Source organism: Abramis brama (assembly GCF_963993115.1).
Source record: "Abramis brama genome assembly, chromosome: 21".
NCBI classification, from domain to species: domain Eukaryota; kingdom Metazoa; phylum Chordata; class Actinopteri; order Cypriniformes; family Leuciscidae; genus Abramis; species Abramis brama.
This window is the reverse complement of record NC_139983.1, coordinates 18940477-18957098: the sequence shown is the minus strand read 5'-3', so window position 1 is coordinate 18957098 and position 16622 is coordinate 18940477. Positions and strand designations below refer to the sequence as shown.

Sequence of the window (16622 nt, the reverse complement as noted above, 5' to 3'; positions counted from 1 at the left end):
CACTAAATTACGGGTTTCTCTCTTTAGAACATGCGTAGTATTGTTGTACCATGGTGCTTTACTTTTCTCTCTGACCTTTTTTAATCTAATGGGTGCAACAATATCCAGAGAGAATGGTGCTCATAGTGCTAGTTAATTCCTCTAGTTCATCTGTTTGTTTGGGTTCACTGAGCAGCTGAGACAGATCAGATAAGCAATTTGAAAAATGATCTATGGTGGATGGATATCAAAGAATTATCATTGTAACTAGTGAAAATTGAATTGTGGATATCAAGAATTAGCATTGTTACTAGTGGAAATGTAATTTCTGATACCAAAAATAGCCATTGTTACTAGTAGAAATCTAATTCCTGATATCAATAACTATCATTTTAACTAGTGAAAATTGAATTGTTGATATCAAGGATTCATATCCTGGAAATGAATAAAAGTTAAAACAGCTTGCCAAGCAGCTCTTAAAAAGCAGGGTGGATTCTGACTGACTCTCAATGTTTTTATTAGTCATCAGCTGGAAAATTGGTTCTGAAAGTGATGCCAATAATATTGTTCCTGTGTCATTATCGTTGCAGGTGTGGTGTGTAGAGAACACAAGATCCAGTTGCAAATTCAATGTTCAGTTTATTAATAATAAACAGGATAAACGGGCAAGGCAGGATGGTCAGATGCAATAGTGCAGGGATGGTAGCAGGCCTTGGCAGTAAGGGGACTGCAATGGGCTGGGATGTCTGCCGATCAACAAAGAGGTGATAATCCAGAAACAGTCAGACAGTAAGTAATCCAGACACAAGCAGAAATCAAACACAGGAACTGCAGACTTGAGAGATACTGACGAGAACAAGGCAGCAAGACATGAAACCCAGAACAATCTGACAATGAACGCAGCAAACACAAGACGATGATGACCAGGTGCGGCTGATCTGATTAGCTCATCAGCGCAGTTGGTATCTAGGCAACGCTGATAGGCAATCAGACCAATGACAGCACACAACAAACAGTCAGAATGAACAGACAAACCTTCGAACCGTGACAAGTAATCGACAAGTAAACGGCCCTTTAACCCAGCTATCTTCGAACTAAATATCTAATATATGGTTAAATGTAATTTAAGAAACATCAAATCAAATAAATGTTTATAACTATAGTCCAAACTATAACATTTTCAACACTTAAAGTCACCATACATTTTCTTTTTCATGTGTAATTCAATGTGTCACTTGCCATTTCTTTGTAATTGTTTGTGAAATTTACTTCTGAGTAAAAATTGTTTATACACAATTTTATTTTTTTCAGTGCACTGATATCTCTTCTCTGATGACGTGGGCGGGGCAACCTGTCACTCACATGAGATCACAGCATTAGCAAACAATAATTTTCCAGACAATTTCCGATGGACATAATGCCATAAATGTTTTCTTGTTCAAGAAGCTGTTTCACTCGGATATACATTACACTAGGGAAGAAAAGTCTATCGCAACTCGTTTCTTGACGACTTTAAACAAAACACTAGTCTCCTTCTTTTTCAACAGTAAACATGAGGCTTACAAAAACACAAGACAGTAGCAAGTTAGGATGATTCACCACTAAAATTGTGACTCATGCATATTTTCTTCATGAAAAGTTAGTTTATACATGTGTGCACTGTGATTGGGAGTTTCAGCAAAAATGACTTCTTTCAGCTAAATGGAACAAAATAAATAATATTTTCCAGTACCGGCACCTTATAAAATGAGATGTAAATTGCCAGAGACCAAAAACACAGTCTTCAAGCCATTCCTGCTGCTAGATGACTTCATACCAAACTCAAACAATGGCTCATTGACCAAGTACTGGCAAAAGCAAACTGTAAACAGGGTGGTGTCCACCACTGAACTAGAATTAATGAAAGCTTTGACCTAATGCAGACACAGAATCCGTTTTTGAAGGAGAGTAGTCCAAGATCTGTGCCATATGTTTATGGACTGCTGGCTCTGGTGTCCTGTGCTGTACAAAGGTATCAGATATCACATTAGGTAAACTGTCAGAATAGCAGGATGAAGAAACAATGTAAGACAAAAATGTATGTTTGCATAGAATCTGAATCCTGTGCATGCATCCTAAACCACGTGTTTGCAATTTGTGTACAGGAAATAAAAAAGCAAATGAAACCTTTGAGTTTGTAATGCCAATGTACCTGGGGGAAAACATATGCTTTGCAGAGCAGGAAATCACAGCTGTATTAACAAATCCATTCCATACTCCGCTCCAGTTCCCCTTGCACTCAGTAAGAGAGCCCTTGTTCTTGACTGACTGTGAATGCTGCACTGTTCTCCTGCCACCTCTTAGGCCTGTTTATGGCTCCTGCCCCAGACCAGCTCTCTATCTGCCCTCAAATGTTTGCATAACTTCAATTTTAGAATCATAAAAAAATGGAGACCAAGGCAAATGTCCTGCTTTGGCTTAAGGTTTGCAGACTAAAAAAGGATTGCAGAAGCAGTATAAGATAGTCGTGAACATTTTTGCTCCAAGAAACTCTTATCTTTGTCTGAGCCAGTAAAGCCTATTTATGGTCATCATGCTGTCCCTTTGATAGATAGACAAATACATAAATACAGATAGACAAATAGACACATCTGACAGATAGACAAATACATAAAAAAAAATCTTTGGGTTTTCCATTAGGAATTGGCACACAAGAATGAGATAAGAGTTGCAAAATACTTGGTGGCCACTTGATATGCAGTTTGAGTGGATGTATGTGTGATTGCGCCTGTGTGACATTTTAGCATTACTTTTTAATAGAATTAAAATTCAATTGCATTGCCCAACAGAGGCATGACATGTTCTCCATATTTTTCTCACAGTGCATAAATAGGTTTGTTATATATTTAACTGGTTATTTAAAGTTATCACAGTCTGTACACTGAAATTGATAATGGAGAAACCTGAAAGAACCTCTAACATGGTGTTCCTCTGTTCATTGATTTAATAAATGGTGACAAGCTGAAATAAGATTGGCATGATGGTATGTATTTTTGAACTGCGTGTTCAGTACATGATCTGGCAGCAGGTGTTGATATCCAAGGTTATCAGAGGTCTTCAGTCCAAATCAGCCATCCTTTCTCTGTATTAGAGAGTTGTTTCATATATGAATGCTTTAAAAAAAAAAAAAAAAAAAAACAAAGTAGGAAAATGGAAATCTCTCAACATTCTCTGCATTCCTCATTAAGTGGAGAAAACCCTGAGCTAACATTGAACCTCTAGCTGCTTCAAGTGCTTTTATGATTTTAAAGAGAGCTTTACAAGTAGGTAAAGGCATTTTAAAAGCCCTTGATTCACATATCCATAAAACCCAGGTGTCAGGCTACTCCATCAACTTATCTTCTCTCTAAGTCCTCGGAAATCGGCATTATTATTCACATGTTTGCGGGTGCTTGAGTTTAATACTTGACTCAACATTGCACTCAACTTGCTTACACCAACAAGAGTAAAGGAACTCAGGTCTCACTGTCACCTGTGTTTTTTTTTCCCCCATGCAACATTACCCGCTAAATCGTCCCCAGACTGAAACAATATTGTTGTCACTTTGGCAAGAAAGTATGAAGTCTATACATTGGGCAGATCAGACGCATTCTCACTGACTCAAGTTATTTAGAAACAGAATCTGACAATGTGAATTTTTATTAATTTAATTTTAGAAAAATCACATCAAATACATATTCATTTACCAAGGCATCCATTCTCTCTTTAATAAAATACAGCCATTCTTATCTTCACATCTGATTCATACATAATATCACAACTTCATATTCACTGAATTGCACTTAAAACATTTAAAAAATAATAAGAATTCCAACGCTACCTACTTTACACTGACATTTGCTCAGCAGATCCTAAGGCATAAAATTCAGAACATTACATTTTCTAACATCCAAAAAAAAAAAAAGACGCCCAAACATATGTACATCTTGCAAATAAAAAGCTTGATAAACAAAATGATCTAAACCAAATCAATTTTAAGGCCAATTTATTCAAGGAGTACATATTAAACATGATAAACATAAATATTTATTTCTTTTACCTAAAAAAAAAACTAATAAAAAAAAAACAACCAGTTAAAGTTTACCCCTTCAGTATGAAGGATAACCTCACTGGTTGCACACCAACTGCTCATCTCTTCCATAGACAAAGACAAAGGCACATTTTATACAATAAACTGACAAAGCAGTTATACGTTTACTCTAGACCCCCGGTGGTCTTGAACCAGCCTCTGTTCCCTCTTCAATCTGGTAAAGTTCTACTTATAATCAGCAGGTAAATCATATTAAAAGCATTTAAGAGAATGCTAATCTTCTTCTGTTGTCATGCCGAGAGAAATATTGTTGCTAAAAGCCGTCAACACTTTTGGATAGTTAGCTAGTTAATTACATCAGCTCAGGTCACCAGTAGGGGCTGCAGGTTGCAATGTTTCCCCAACTCTGCCACTGTGGGAAAAAGCTATTGGATTGGAGAGGACTTTTACATTTATAAACATTCTTGTCTTGCGTTTTCCTGCCTAACTTCCTGGGTTCATTTGATTTCTTACTCTGGGTTGAGGAATTACATTTATTGTTTTGTTGCCAAGATGTTGAAACCAGTCCATAATTTCTGCCATCGTTGTTGTCCCAGTAAGTCTGCTCTCCAGTTCTGTAGCTAATGCAGAATTCTACCTTATTCTGAGGTGCCAGATACCCAGGTAATTCAATGGCAAATGAGAATGTGTCTGTATCCTGGCAACCATAGACATTATTCATAAATGTGCATTCCACATCCTGGAAGTTCTTCCAGGTGTCGAAAGTGATCCGCACATGAACCGACTTATCGTAGACCAGGTTACGCACTTTGATTGTGCCGGTGAGGGCCCGCTCCTGTAGGGTACAGTTCTCCAAGCAAACCAAATTCTTCAGCAACCGACTACGGAAATCCAGATAATCTGCCGCTGGCTGTGGAAAGTCTAGAATTCTGCTCTGGACAGAATTTATATGGAGAGTGGCTGTGACGTTCTCTAGGTCTTCCAGGTCAAACTGAGGTTCGGATGTGACGGGTTCTCTATTATCGAAAGTAGAAAAGACATGCACCGCTGTTAACGACATACCCTTTGAGTCTGCAAACACAACCTTCTTCTTGGTCTTAGATTTTGGGTTCTGCCAGCCCAGACAGGGGGGCTCCAGGTGGGCTCTGGAGCTCAAGCAGGGCCGCAGGGGTTTGTAGCAGGGTTTGTAGCAGGTTTTGACCAGGTTGCGTGCCCTGTAGTCATCATAAGAGCTCAGGAAGCTGTGCAGTGGGGGAGAATGAGTAATGTACAGCTGCACAGCCACATCCGCGGGCATAATTGGACCCGGTATTGGGGGACTGAGGATATGAAGAACTCTAAACAAAGACACACAAAAGACAACCCAGATGTGTGAGTACAAAGCCTTAAAATGTATCTTAAGATATTGTGCTTTTAATTTTTTTCCAAAATATTCTAAGAAGAAACGGTGTGCTTTTATGAAACAATAAAAATTAGACATGAGTGGAAATGACAAAAACTATTATGACAGTGACCCTTGAAACTCCCAAAGATTGTAGGGCTCTTAAAGGGTTAGTTCACCCATTAATTCATTAATTACTCACCCTCATTTCGTTCCAAACCCGTAAGACCTTCGCTCATCTTCAGAACACAAATTAAGATATTTTTTTTATGAAATCTGAGAGGTTTCTGACCCCACATGGGCAGAAACGTCATTGCCACTTTCAAGGCCCAGAAAGGTAGTAAAGACATCGTTAAAATAGTCGATATGACTACAGTGGTTCAACCTTAATGTTATGAAGCGACAAGAATAATTTGTGTGCGCAACCCCCCCAAAAAATAACGACTTTGTTGAATAAAGACTTTATTCAACAATCTCTTCTCTTCCACGTCATTCGCTCTTGACGTAGTGTAAACAGTGCAGCGCTTCCTGGTTCTTTGTCAGAACGCTGCCTCACTATTGGCTAGCTCCTGCATCAGCATCACATGCAAAAATCAGGAAATCAAACATTTTAAAAAAAGAACAATGCATCACATTTTTTTTTTAAACCAATGAGCATCAAGCTGGAACGACATGAGGGTGAGTAATTAATGACAAATTTCATTTTTGAGTGAACTTACAGTGTCCGCGAGAGCTCAACGCACTGCAGCTGAAGAAATCACATGTAAATAGAAAAACACCCGCAAATTAAGAAACCATCTTCATCAGTTTATAACACGTGTGCTCCAAATACTCACAACACAACCAAATACAGAAACGAGCTGCAAAAGTTCACAAACAAATACAGAAAAGCGTTGAAAAATGCACAGACCACAGTGCCCTTGAAGTGGGGACTTTGGAGTAGAGGTCTGCATTCCTGCGACTCGCCCGCGGGTATAGCGGGACCCGATCAGAATTATTGCAGCGTGGGATTACATTTAATTGTAATGGGATTACAAGAAACGGTGTGCTTTTATGAAACACAATTAAAATTAGACATGAGTGGAAATTATCAAAACTATTATGACAGTGACCCTTGAAACTCCCAAAGGTTGTAGGGCTTTTAAAGGGTTAGTTCACCCATTAATTCATTAAATTCTTTAATTATTTTCTTGTAGGCTATGGATGTTAAATAGTTCTGTTAAAAAGGTGATTTCATTTCGCAAAAGCTAGGCCTATAAGCCAATGATTTTCGTTAATTCATATTTTGCTTTTTTTTTCTTTCTCTGTGACATTTTTTTCTACTGTCTTGGCAGTAAAATGTTAAAGGAATTTTGTATCTTGACTAGACGAATAAAAATTACAAATAAGCCTAGCTACCATTTTTGTATAGCTTATTGTTCGTCACTTATTGGGGTTCCCTGGAAACATTTCCGTTGTGATCTGACTCTGTGCTGTTTGCAGTGCGTTGATGTATTTGGTGGTGTTGTGAACTTTTGCAGCGTATTTCTGTATTTGGTTGTGTTGTGAATATTTGGAGCACACATGTGTTGTAAAACTAATTAAGATGTTTTCTCAATTTGCGGGTGTTTTTTCTATTTGCATGTGTTTTCTTCAGTTGCAGCGCGTTGAGCTCTCTCGGCCACTGTATGAACTAACCCTTTAAAAGTACATTTTGATTTACATGTAAATGTGCTTCACTTAGGGTTTGAAACATTACAGTAATCACAGAAGTTGTCATCATTGACAAAACATAAACATTGTCATTATTCATCACTTATCTAGATTTTTTACATCACAACAGATTACAAATATATCACAAAAATAGTTTAACTGCACTAGAGGCACCAGAATGCATTTTTAAAAACGTCCTTACCTTGTGGAACTCATAGAGAAAGTTCTTCAGTTTAAAGTGGTCTCTTGAGCAAAGCACATTACAGCAGACACACGACTTTTCAACAATTCCAGAGCGCTGATTTTAATGTAAAATTGGTTATTTCAAGACTACACATCCAGGTGCCGTGCTGCTCTGCCGACACACCCACTCCACGCGGAACACAGTGCGAGTCCTTTAATAAAGCCTCGTCCCGCTCATTTGCATATTCCACACCCCAGCCAGTAACTGAGCCGCAGATTTTTGTCTCGACCAATCATCACTGGAATAGATTTAGTAGCTGTGGTGGACCCCTGTCGGTGCAAATTGTATCGCACACGTGTGAATATACTGCCAGCTGGTATTGTTTTCTTAAATTGACACCCTCTCTGGTATAGTAATGGCTATAGTTGATTTGATCTTTTATTGCAAGACTTGTAAATGCTATCTATCTACATTCAGATGGAGGTGACATAGCGCGAAGTGTTGAGGTTTGCCCTGTGTGAATGTAGGTCATTATGTGTAAACTTAATATTTATTTTCTGAAGGTTGTAATGAACCATGAATCTAAACTTAGCACTGACACTAATAATATACAAATGTATATAACACCACCATAAAGACCAAACAATGGTGTGACTACCATGGTCCAAAGGTCCAGATGGTCCCTTTTTTTTTTTTTTTTTGCATCATCCCACGCGTCCAAAATCAGGTCATCTACATGCCAAAGTTCTTCACACAAGCTATATCATTACTGTTACATCTTTGTAAATATTGACTAAAACCCAGCAAGTATTACCTCAGACAGTCTTCAGGTTTGCAAAGCTAGCATGCTCTAGCCTATGTTAATTCTGCGTTATTTTATCACCGTTTTTACTGATCATTATCCTCTTTGATTAACGATTAAGTAATCAAACCCACTGATTGATGTGCATGGCTAAATGTCTACATCTGAGTGATAAATACCTTAGCACCTTAATGATGTGCAAATGTGAAGCTGTTGTTTTTGGTGATCAGAGGTTATCAGCCCAATGGGACACCTAACCAGCCATAGGTCCAAACACGTGCAAATATAACACTTGTCTCTCATCTCATATTTTCTTCACTGAGAAAGGGGAATTATTAAACTCCTTTGCATTCCCACGTGAATCTTTGCGTTTGCTTCCAAAACTTTTGCGTTCGCTAGCAAACCTTTATCGTTCCACATGCAAACTTTGCGTTTGCTAGCAAAACTTTTACATTAGTTCGGAAAACTTTTGCATTCTTTGCGAGCGGACGCAAAGTGTCTCGGGGGAACAAGTTTTGCTAGCGAACAGCCTTGAAATATTATTCCTCCAATCTCGTATTTTCATGTGATCATGTCCCCCTAAGCCAAGGGCTTTGTAATATTGTGATGAAATGTAGCCTATAGCTTAAAATGTAATTTTTAAAGTATATTACTTTAGTCATGTAGCCTATATTAATAGGATACTACTTGAAAAATGCATTTAGACATTTGAGTCATTTGTGTTAGAGAACATCTGCAAGGATTTAGACTGACCTCATCCAGGTCAGTCATTGTTGCTATGGCATTAGGATATGATTAGTCTATAGACTTACAATTGCATAATAATCCCCGTGTCACGCTGCCAAACCCCACACAAGCCTGGAATAAAATGTGTGCTTGGCTATGTTACAAAACTTCAATGTCTTATTCACTGTAATTTACCAATTGGAATATGCAGTGGTGGAGAGGGACATCTAGTGGACACCTCAAAGAAATTATTCATTTTAAATGTATAGGCCTAATCTTATACCTGATTGATACCTGCCTTGTGTTTGCTTGGCTGCCATGTTCCATACAATACTGTTAAAAGACACACTTGTCTTTTAGATAGGTAGATAGATAAAACAGTGTGGCACGCACAAGTCACATTGCAGTTTCATGTGTATTTCAACACTCCTCAAACACAGACAGACTATTCCATGGGACCGTCTTGTGTCACGGCCAGATTTCCAAACACATGACCTAATTCAGCCAATCAGTGAGCCAGAAGCTGTCTTGACTACCTAGGTTTGTTTGGGTCAATGCACCACGCCAATCAGCTGTCTAAAAATAGCCTGGCATACAGGGTTATTTGGCATGTTACAACTTTAAAAAGAGACAAATGCAAAGGATTTTTCATGACTGTACTAAAAATGTGATCACCATTTACCCTAAGTTTAGGTGTGATTATTGTAATAGAAATGTATATCATTTTTGGGTTTGAGTCAAATATTTTTACAGAACAGAACAGTTTGATCTGAACCTGTTCAAACAGAACAGCTGTGAAGAGGGATGGCCTCTGGAACTACAAAATAGCTGATGATTTTTCACAAATTAATTTGATACTATTGAGAAGACTCACACAATGATTTGCCTTATCCCAGATAAATGTACAATTTTTTTCAATAATCTATTTTTTTTCCCCTTTCATTTCTTTTCCTTTTTGTTTACTTGTTTGCAACAGCTAGCTCACAGGTTGACCATGCAGGAAAAGTACTGGAGATCTGCATTAATATCTCTCATCCAGCAGGGGCTACTGTTGTTCTAATCATAGTTTACAGGCATTGAATCAGACTTAATGACCAGCCCTACTTTGTTAGTGTGTACAGTTTCAGTATTTAACTGTAAGTCATAGGGTTGGCTGCTTAATCTGTTTCCATAAATCATCTTTAAAAATAAGCTTGCTGCTTCCACTAATGAAGCAAATTGGTGACGTGTACCTAGATGCCGGCTGACACAAGATGCAGAGCATGCAAAAAACTTGCGCGTTTTAATCTTTGTAAAAATGTTTCCCACTGCGTTTTAAAGCTGAACTCCATGAGGCAGCAGAAATTCTGATACGGTGAACAAATTAACTCTTTGTCAACAGTCACTGGTGTCTTGTTATTTTCTTATTGACCAAATTACCCATGAGCCCTGTGTTTCCACATGTATGGCACAGCTTCCAACCTCTACTATGTCAGTACTAATTCTGTGTGTCTTGTGTCATTCTTTGCCGTTTTCCATTGGATCGGTGTAAGGCTTAAGAGGGTGAATGTGGCGTAAGGCCAGGTTGTAGAATAGAACATTGCAAGGGTGTCTGAATGGGTCACTTCTCCACTTTGTACAAAACTGTTCTGATGTGGGAAGCGCCTTGAGCCCCTTTGTGTGATTCTCAGGAGTCCCAGTTGGGTTTTGGGGAGGCTTGTAGTGTTGTTTCCCTGTAGATCAGGATGGGAAAGGGGGCCTTAAAAGGGGCATCTGGCTGAATGCCTGTTTTAAACACTTGATTTATGTGCACTGACTAAGAGCCAGTCTGTTTAGTAAGTGATGTGTCTGTGTAAGAGAGTGTGTGTTTGAGTGTGTATTTGTTTGATAGACTGGGATGAAGCAACTCATTGAGATTCTGTCTCCAAACACAGTGTGTAATGAACAACAGTACACTGTCTATAAAATACTCTGGTTATGTTCAAAAACATTGTAATTTCCACACCTCTGAAGTTTAAATCGGAGTGAACTGAACAAGTATGTTGACAGCATATTTATGTAATTTGCTTATTAATATAAAGTAACTCAAAGAACAAAAAGTCATTATTGGTTCCCTGTTGGCATCATCATTTCATGTTTCATGTTCATCCCATCTCCTTGAACAGATAAAATAGAACAAAACTTGTAATTTCCATATTAATTGTACATAGTAGCCTAGCCTACATGAACTCAAAATCAGTGTTTAATCTGTTCATGTATATTAACTGCCTGAAGGAACCGATTCACCAGAATTAATCGAACTTTCCAAAGCTAGAGGGGAATGGATCATTAAGGAAGAACCGAACCACTAAAATGAATCAGATTTTTCAACAGATGGGGACCATTTATGATTCGGATTTTCTAACGCTACATATGATAAGATCCATGTATGAACTGAATTAAAAAAAAAAAGACAAAAACGAATCAGACTTTTCAGCGCTATACGAGAGGGAGTGTGTTTGGTTTTCCCCTTATGCTTGGACATTAAATGCCGTTTGGTCGCACAGCACCGCTATACTTTAAAAATGTATTTTGTTACTGGAAAATCTCCACTAACATATGGAAACAGATGAAATACTGTGCAGCACGTTAAACTGTCAAATATAGTTAAGTGCATTCATTAATCTTATTAATCTTATTAATTATTATATACTCTTAATTAATAATATTAATTTAATTAATAATATTAACTTAACTTAATTAATAACATTAACTCTTATTAATATGGGGGGGGGGGGGGGGATCTGTTAGTGTTTAATGTTCTATTATTGTGGAATTTAAAAGGTTTTTGGGGTTACCATTGTGCTGAAGACTAGAGCCTATAGTGAGGTTAATGATAGGCCAAACACCATTTAAACTGTAATTACTAAATTTTAAAAGTAATGGCTGTGCACTTCTCAGCACAGTGATAGTCTCATGGCTAAATACTTTAGCACATGGTGTGCTTGTGCTTTTGTTAATTAGCTTGAAAATATGAAACATTTGTAAATAATTAAAAAATATAAGAAATATTTTACATTATATATTTCTCTAAGTGTGTTTATGTTGTATGAGTAAATATATTTACAATATATTACACATGCAGTGCCATGATCACATATACGTCTATATATTTTATGAAGTGTATTACTGAATATACAATTACATACATTATGATATATTTTTCAATATATGAAAAGCGGCAATTCCTTATATTATTCAATATATTGATATATTTTAACAAAATATATTATTATGTATACTGTTTAACCATTTAATATATTGATCATTCATACATGGGAAATATATTTCTGTTCCATATGGTGCTGCATGGCTGTTTACCAATACTCGTCCATCTCCCACTCATTTAAACCCCACGAAAGCGCACCCAACCACACAACTATGGTAGAGTAAATAGGTGATTTGTTCCTTTAAATAAATATTACTTTTTTCTTTCTGTGTGAGATAGCAGTTTGTGAGAAAAAAGTACAGCTGAAAACTCTTTCTCTGGTCATGTCTTTCATGTTGGCCTTGACAGTAAATGCATATATGGTAAAGAATATGTAATATCTGATCCCCAAAAGTATGAAATATCAATATCATACCAAATATGTGACTATTCACGATTATTTATATATATATATATATATATATATATATATATATATATATATATATATATATATATATATATATATAATCCAATTAGTGTTGTTACACTGTAAAAAAAAATTACATCCCCAAGTCAAAAATTTCAAGTGACCGATAACATCTAAATTTTTCAATTAGTCTGACGTATTATTTCTCATTGAGCCAATGTTAACAGACTATTGCAACAAGAATTTCACTTGGGCCAATTGAAAAATTTAGATGTTATCGGTCACTTGAAATTTTTGATTTGGGATGGTTAGAAATTTTTTACAGTGTAGGATGTCCAACGTGATATGTCATGTGATAGTCACATGATATTTGATATGATATTTATGTTTTGTACTTTTGGAGGATCAGATCATATATTACATACATTCTTTATGCAAATTTGAGACACATTAAAGTCATTTTTACAGGTGAGTTGAATTTAACAGAGCAAACACAGGGAAGTCTTTCACTAGTATTAGATATCATAATATAGATATCATAATATAGTTTCTCACAATATGAGGTAAAAAGATGAATCTGCTGTATTTAACCCTGACAGAGTCTATTGCCAAAAAAACATTTGTGACAATGAGCATAATATTGTAATCTTTCACTGTTAGACATGTGTGACTCAGAATGTTCTAGGCAGTGAGTGAAGCCTTCAACAGAAGTATCTGAATCTAACATGTCGCTGTAGTAGGCGGTTGTAAGACTACAGAAAACTCCTGAACAAAAGAGCAATTTATTGCACAATATTTTCCCCTTCTTATAGTTTTGGGTCATCAGGGGGAAAGTGAATGCCACTTAAATGGCACATTTTATCGATTTGAACTATGTGCTGTTCAGATATGGCAAGCTGACTATTGATGCACAACGGAGAAAGCTATGCTGTCTGAATACTACATATCTACTGGCAAACACCTTTATACACATCTATATACACATAAATACACAATATAAATAGTTATATAAGGTCCTTTTATTCATCTTGTGTGAGCTCTGAAGGACTTTTAATCTTATCATCCAGCTGTGTTCAGCATTAATGATAAAAAGATTTTCTGCCATATAACTAGCCTAAAATTTTGGTTAAAAAATATATGCATACGTACTTAATTAAACTTGTTTTTAATTGATTTGAGTATTATTTGCAAAAATCATTTACAACAATTTTCAAAATGAATAAAAATTCAATTCAAATCACAATTAGTCATTATCTACAAAAAGGGAAATCAGGTTTAGTTGCAATATACACAAGTAATACATTTTGTAAGCAATGTGATTAGTGTGTTTGTTAAATATTACAAATAAACTACTTTTTTCTGTGTCTATTTGTCTTCCTCTTCACAACAGGACTGTTTTTATCCATGATGTTTTTAGGGTGCAGACTAGCTGGTAAGCTTCTTCTAAGTCATTTTTTGACACCCGACAGCGCTGTCTTTCCGTCTTTTTTTCATGCATCAACATTCTTATCCTCTACTGGGTCCGAAAAAGCATTGATAGCAGATGTTTCTCTTTTTTAACCATCAAAAAACTTGACAAAAAAGCTGCATACAGAATGCCATCCCTCTCCGCAGTAGCTCACATCAGGCCCCATGTCTGAGATTCCATCATTCAGTACTTCTCCGAACCCCTCATCCTCTTCTTTCTTCACCTCCTCTTCCTTCTCTTTCTGTACTTCTTTTTCTTTCCTCACGGGCGCCTCTGTTTTGCGCTTGCTCTCTTCTTGCGTTCCCTCGCTAATGTGTGTGGTCGTCTCTTCTCCGCTCCTCTCTGTGAGTTTCATGTGAGATGCGCTGGGTGCTCTCTTACACAGGCGTGTTTTCAGGACTTTCTCCCCCTCGCAAGCGTTCTTTCGCTTCTTCAGTTTGCTCACCACTTGTTTCCAGTACTGAGAGGACTGGGTGCTGTACACGGAGCATTCCTGAGGTTTTCCAGCAAACTGACATGTGTAGGGAGGTTTGAGCCCCTCCTCCTCAGGGGAAGAGCAGCTCACCTGGAGCAGGATGTTAGCTCCTCTCTCTAGCGTCTCCCAGGTGCAGCGGTGCCCATCCTTAGTGCTTAGTTGACCGGACCCCAGCAAGGGATTTATGGCAGTACTATCGGATCCAGTCACTGCATCTGATGGTTGTTTGGACTTCTTTTTTGCCTCAGAGAATGATAGGAGGAGGAAGAGGAGGGAAAAGGTGAAGAACAGACTCCGCTCTCGCATGGCTGTGTGTATGAAGGTTATAGAAAGGAAGAAATCTCTGGTTCAGGGCACACACAGCACCCTCAGAAAAGAGAAATCAGCACCTGCAAAATTAGAGAGGAAAAACATTAATGCATGATGAAGGGCTATTAGTTAACTAAAACCCCTAAAAAACATTTTTGTTATTTTGATTAAAATAAACGTTAACTGAAATAAAGCATTTCTCCTTTTCATTTGGTTTAACTGTACTAAAATAACTCAAACTAAAATAAAAAATTTGAATAATCTATATAGACATAAAAAAAGACAAAACGCACAATGAAATAGCTAAAACTAAGAAAATGCAAAAATAAACACAAAACTATAATGAAACTATAATAGCTTATCAATGATGCTAAAATTACACTGACATGATGCAGACTAGATAACAGTCTTAAAATGTTTTAAACATATATAATTTCATATGATTTTAAGAATGTAATTTAATAAGCATTTATGCTATTTTAAAATAATAAACCCTTTTCAAATTTCAAAAGTAAAACAATTACCTTTTATTTTTATAATTTGTTATTTATATAGTTATAATTTTATTCATTAAATTGGAATAGATCTGCATGAGTCTGTATGCATCAATTTAATATAACAACAACCTGATAAACCAAATCACATCCCATCCTCCTCATCCTAAACAAAACTAGCACAGATATGATGCTTTTCCCCTCCTTATACGCCACTCAAGCACTTGTATTCTAGAAAACAGAGCTGTAAAGTTTCATATTTAGCGTTTTTCTCAGAGCTTTTTACTTACCGAGCTGACTTCTTCTAAAGACTGCGAGTGAGAGAAGCTTGTGGAAGGATAAGAATGGAGGGGGTGGAAATAAAGGATGGAATCGAGGGATATAAGGAAAAAAAGTGGGGGAAAGGGGGGCTGCATGGTGGATGCTTTTTGGGGGCATCAATAGGGTATCCAAACCTTCCAGAATCTGGCACCTCCCTCCTCGTCTGAAGACAAATGGACACCCCTCACCCCATCCCTTCTCTTCACTCCTTTGTCTCCTTTCAATCTTTTAGTTTCTCTCTCGCCTATCCTTCTTTCCAAGGCATTTTTTGTTGTGTGCTTTTTTGCTATTAAATAAATAAAATAATAATAATAATAATTTAAGCCATTTCAAAAGGAAAACTGCTAATTACTTTAATGCTAAAAAAAACAAAACATCAAACAACATTTGTTTGTGCTTATTTCTTTTTAAATGTAATTATTCTTGGATCAGCAAGCACTATCATTTTCCCTTAGGGGGCTTTTAACATTTTCATTCTTTTATCCAGTTAAAAATAGTGCTGTAGACTTTTGGAGATTATGTGTGTGTGTGTGTGTGTGCGCGCCTTCCATTTTGTGTTTATAGTCTGTCAGGGTATTTGTATGTGTGTGTTTGTTATTTGCATTTCCATATGCTTACGTATCTGGCAACACTTTCTAATCCTCAATCTAAACCATCCCTATGGCCCGGTCGTGCTCTGCTCTTTATCTGTTCAGTTGATGCAGATTCTTGATAGTCAGTTGTGTCTCCATACCAACCAAACCCCAGCTGCTGACCCACAGCAGACGCTGGTAAAGTCATACATGGCTGTTGTCTTGCTCGGGGCCTCACAGGCAGTTTGGATTCATTCCAAACCCCGAGTGTGCTTTTGGGTATTGCATGTTGAACTCTGAGGCAAATTTTCAGGCCAGTGCATGCTTATATATATATATTATTATTATTATTATTATTATTTATTTATTTATTTTTGAAATGTAAAATGACTAATAAACCAGTATTTTTGCTGTTTGCATCTTTCTCTTTATCTAGTGACTCATATACTGACTAATGAGCACCACTGAGCAAAAGCAATTAAATTAAAATCAATTAAAAAAGATTTTTCTCATAGTTCTTCATTTTGAAAATGAATGAAATGGTTTTAATTGAG

At 36.9% G+C, this 16622-nt stretch overlaps 2 protein-coding genes across 3 annotated transcripts; both read right to left on the bottom strand.

The window, feature by feature from the left end:
- Positions 1 to 3640: 3640 nt before the first annotated feature.
- ppp1r3ca (protein phosphatase 1, regulatory subunit 3Ca) lies at positions 3641 to 7497 on the bottom strand. 2 transcript variants are annotated; one of them, XM_084096088.1, is made up of 3 exons: positions 7324 to 7497; positions 6149 to 6177; positions 3647 to 5385 (listed from the first exon to the last, which is right to left on the bottom strand). In XM_084096088.1, exon 3 carries the CDS (start codon positions 5343 to 5345, stop codon positions 4416 to 4418), a length of 930 nt encoding a protein of 309 aa, XP_083952214.1. In that variant the 5' UTR covers positions 5346 to 5385; positions 6149 to 6177; positions 7324 to 7497; the 3' UTR covers positions 3647 to 4415. The 2 variants fall into 2 exon arrangements, with proteins under 2 accessions (XP_083952213.1, XP_083952214.1); XM_084096087.1 differs by lacking the exon at positions 6149 to 6177 and having other exon boundaries at positions 3641 to 5385.
- Positions 7498 to 13428: 5931 nt separating this feature from the next.
- Positions 13429 to 15600, bottom strand: fgfbp3 (fibroblast growth factor binding protein 3). Its single transcript, XM_084096852.1, has 2 exons — positions 15466 to 15600; positions 13429 to 14761 (listed from the first exon to the last, which is right to left on the bottom strand). The coding sequence occupies exon 2, from the start codon at positions 14676 to 14678 to the stop codon at positions 13986 to 13988; it is 693 nt and encodes a 230-aa protein (XP_083952978.1). The 5' UTR covers positions 14679 to 14761; positions 15466 to 15600; the 3' UTR covers positions 13429 to 13985.
- Between the last annotated feature and the right edge of the window lie 1022 nt (positions 15601 to 16622).

What these genes read in the sequence shown, in the direction of transcription:
- fgfbp3 (XM_084096852.1), bottom strand. Translation starts at nt 14,678, where the DNA reads ATGCGAGAGCGGAGTCTGTTCTTCACCTTTTCCCTCCTCTTCCTCCTC.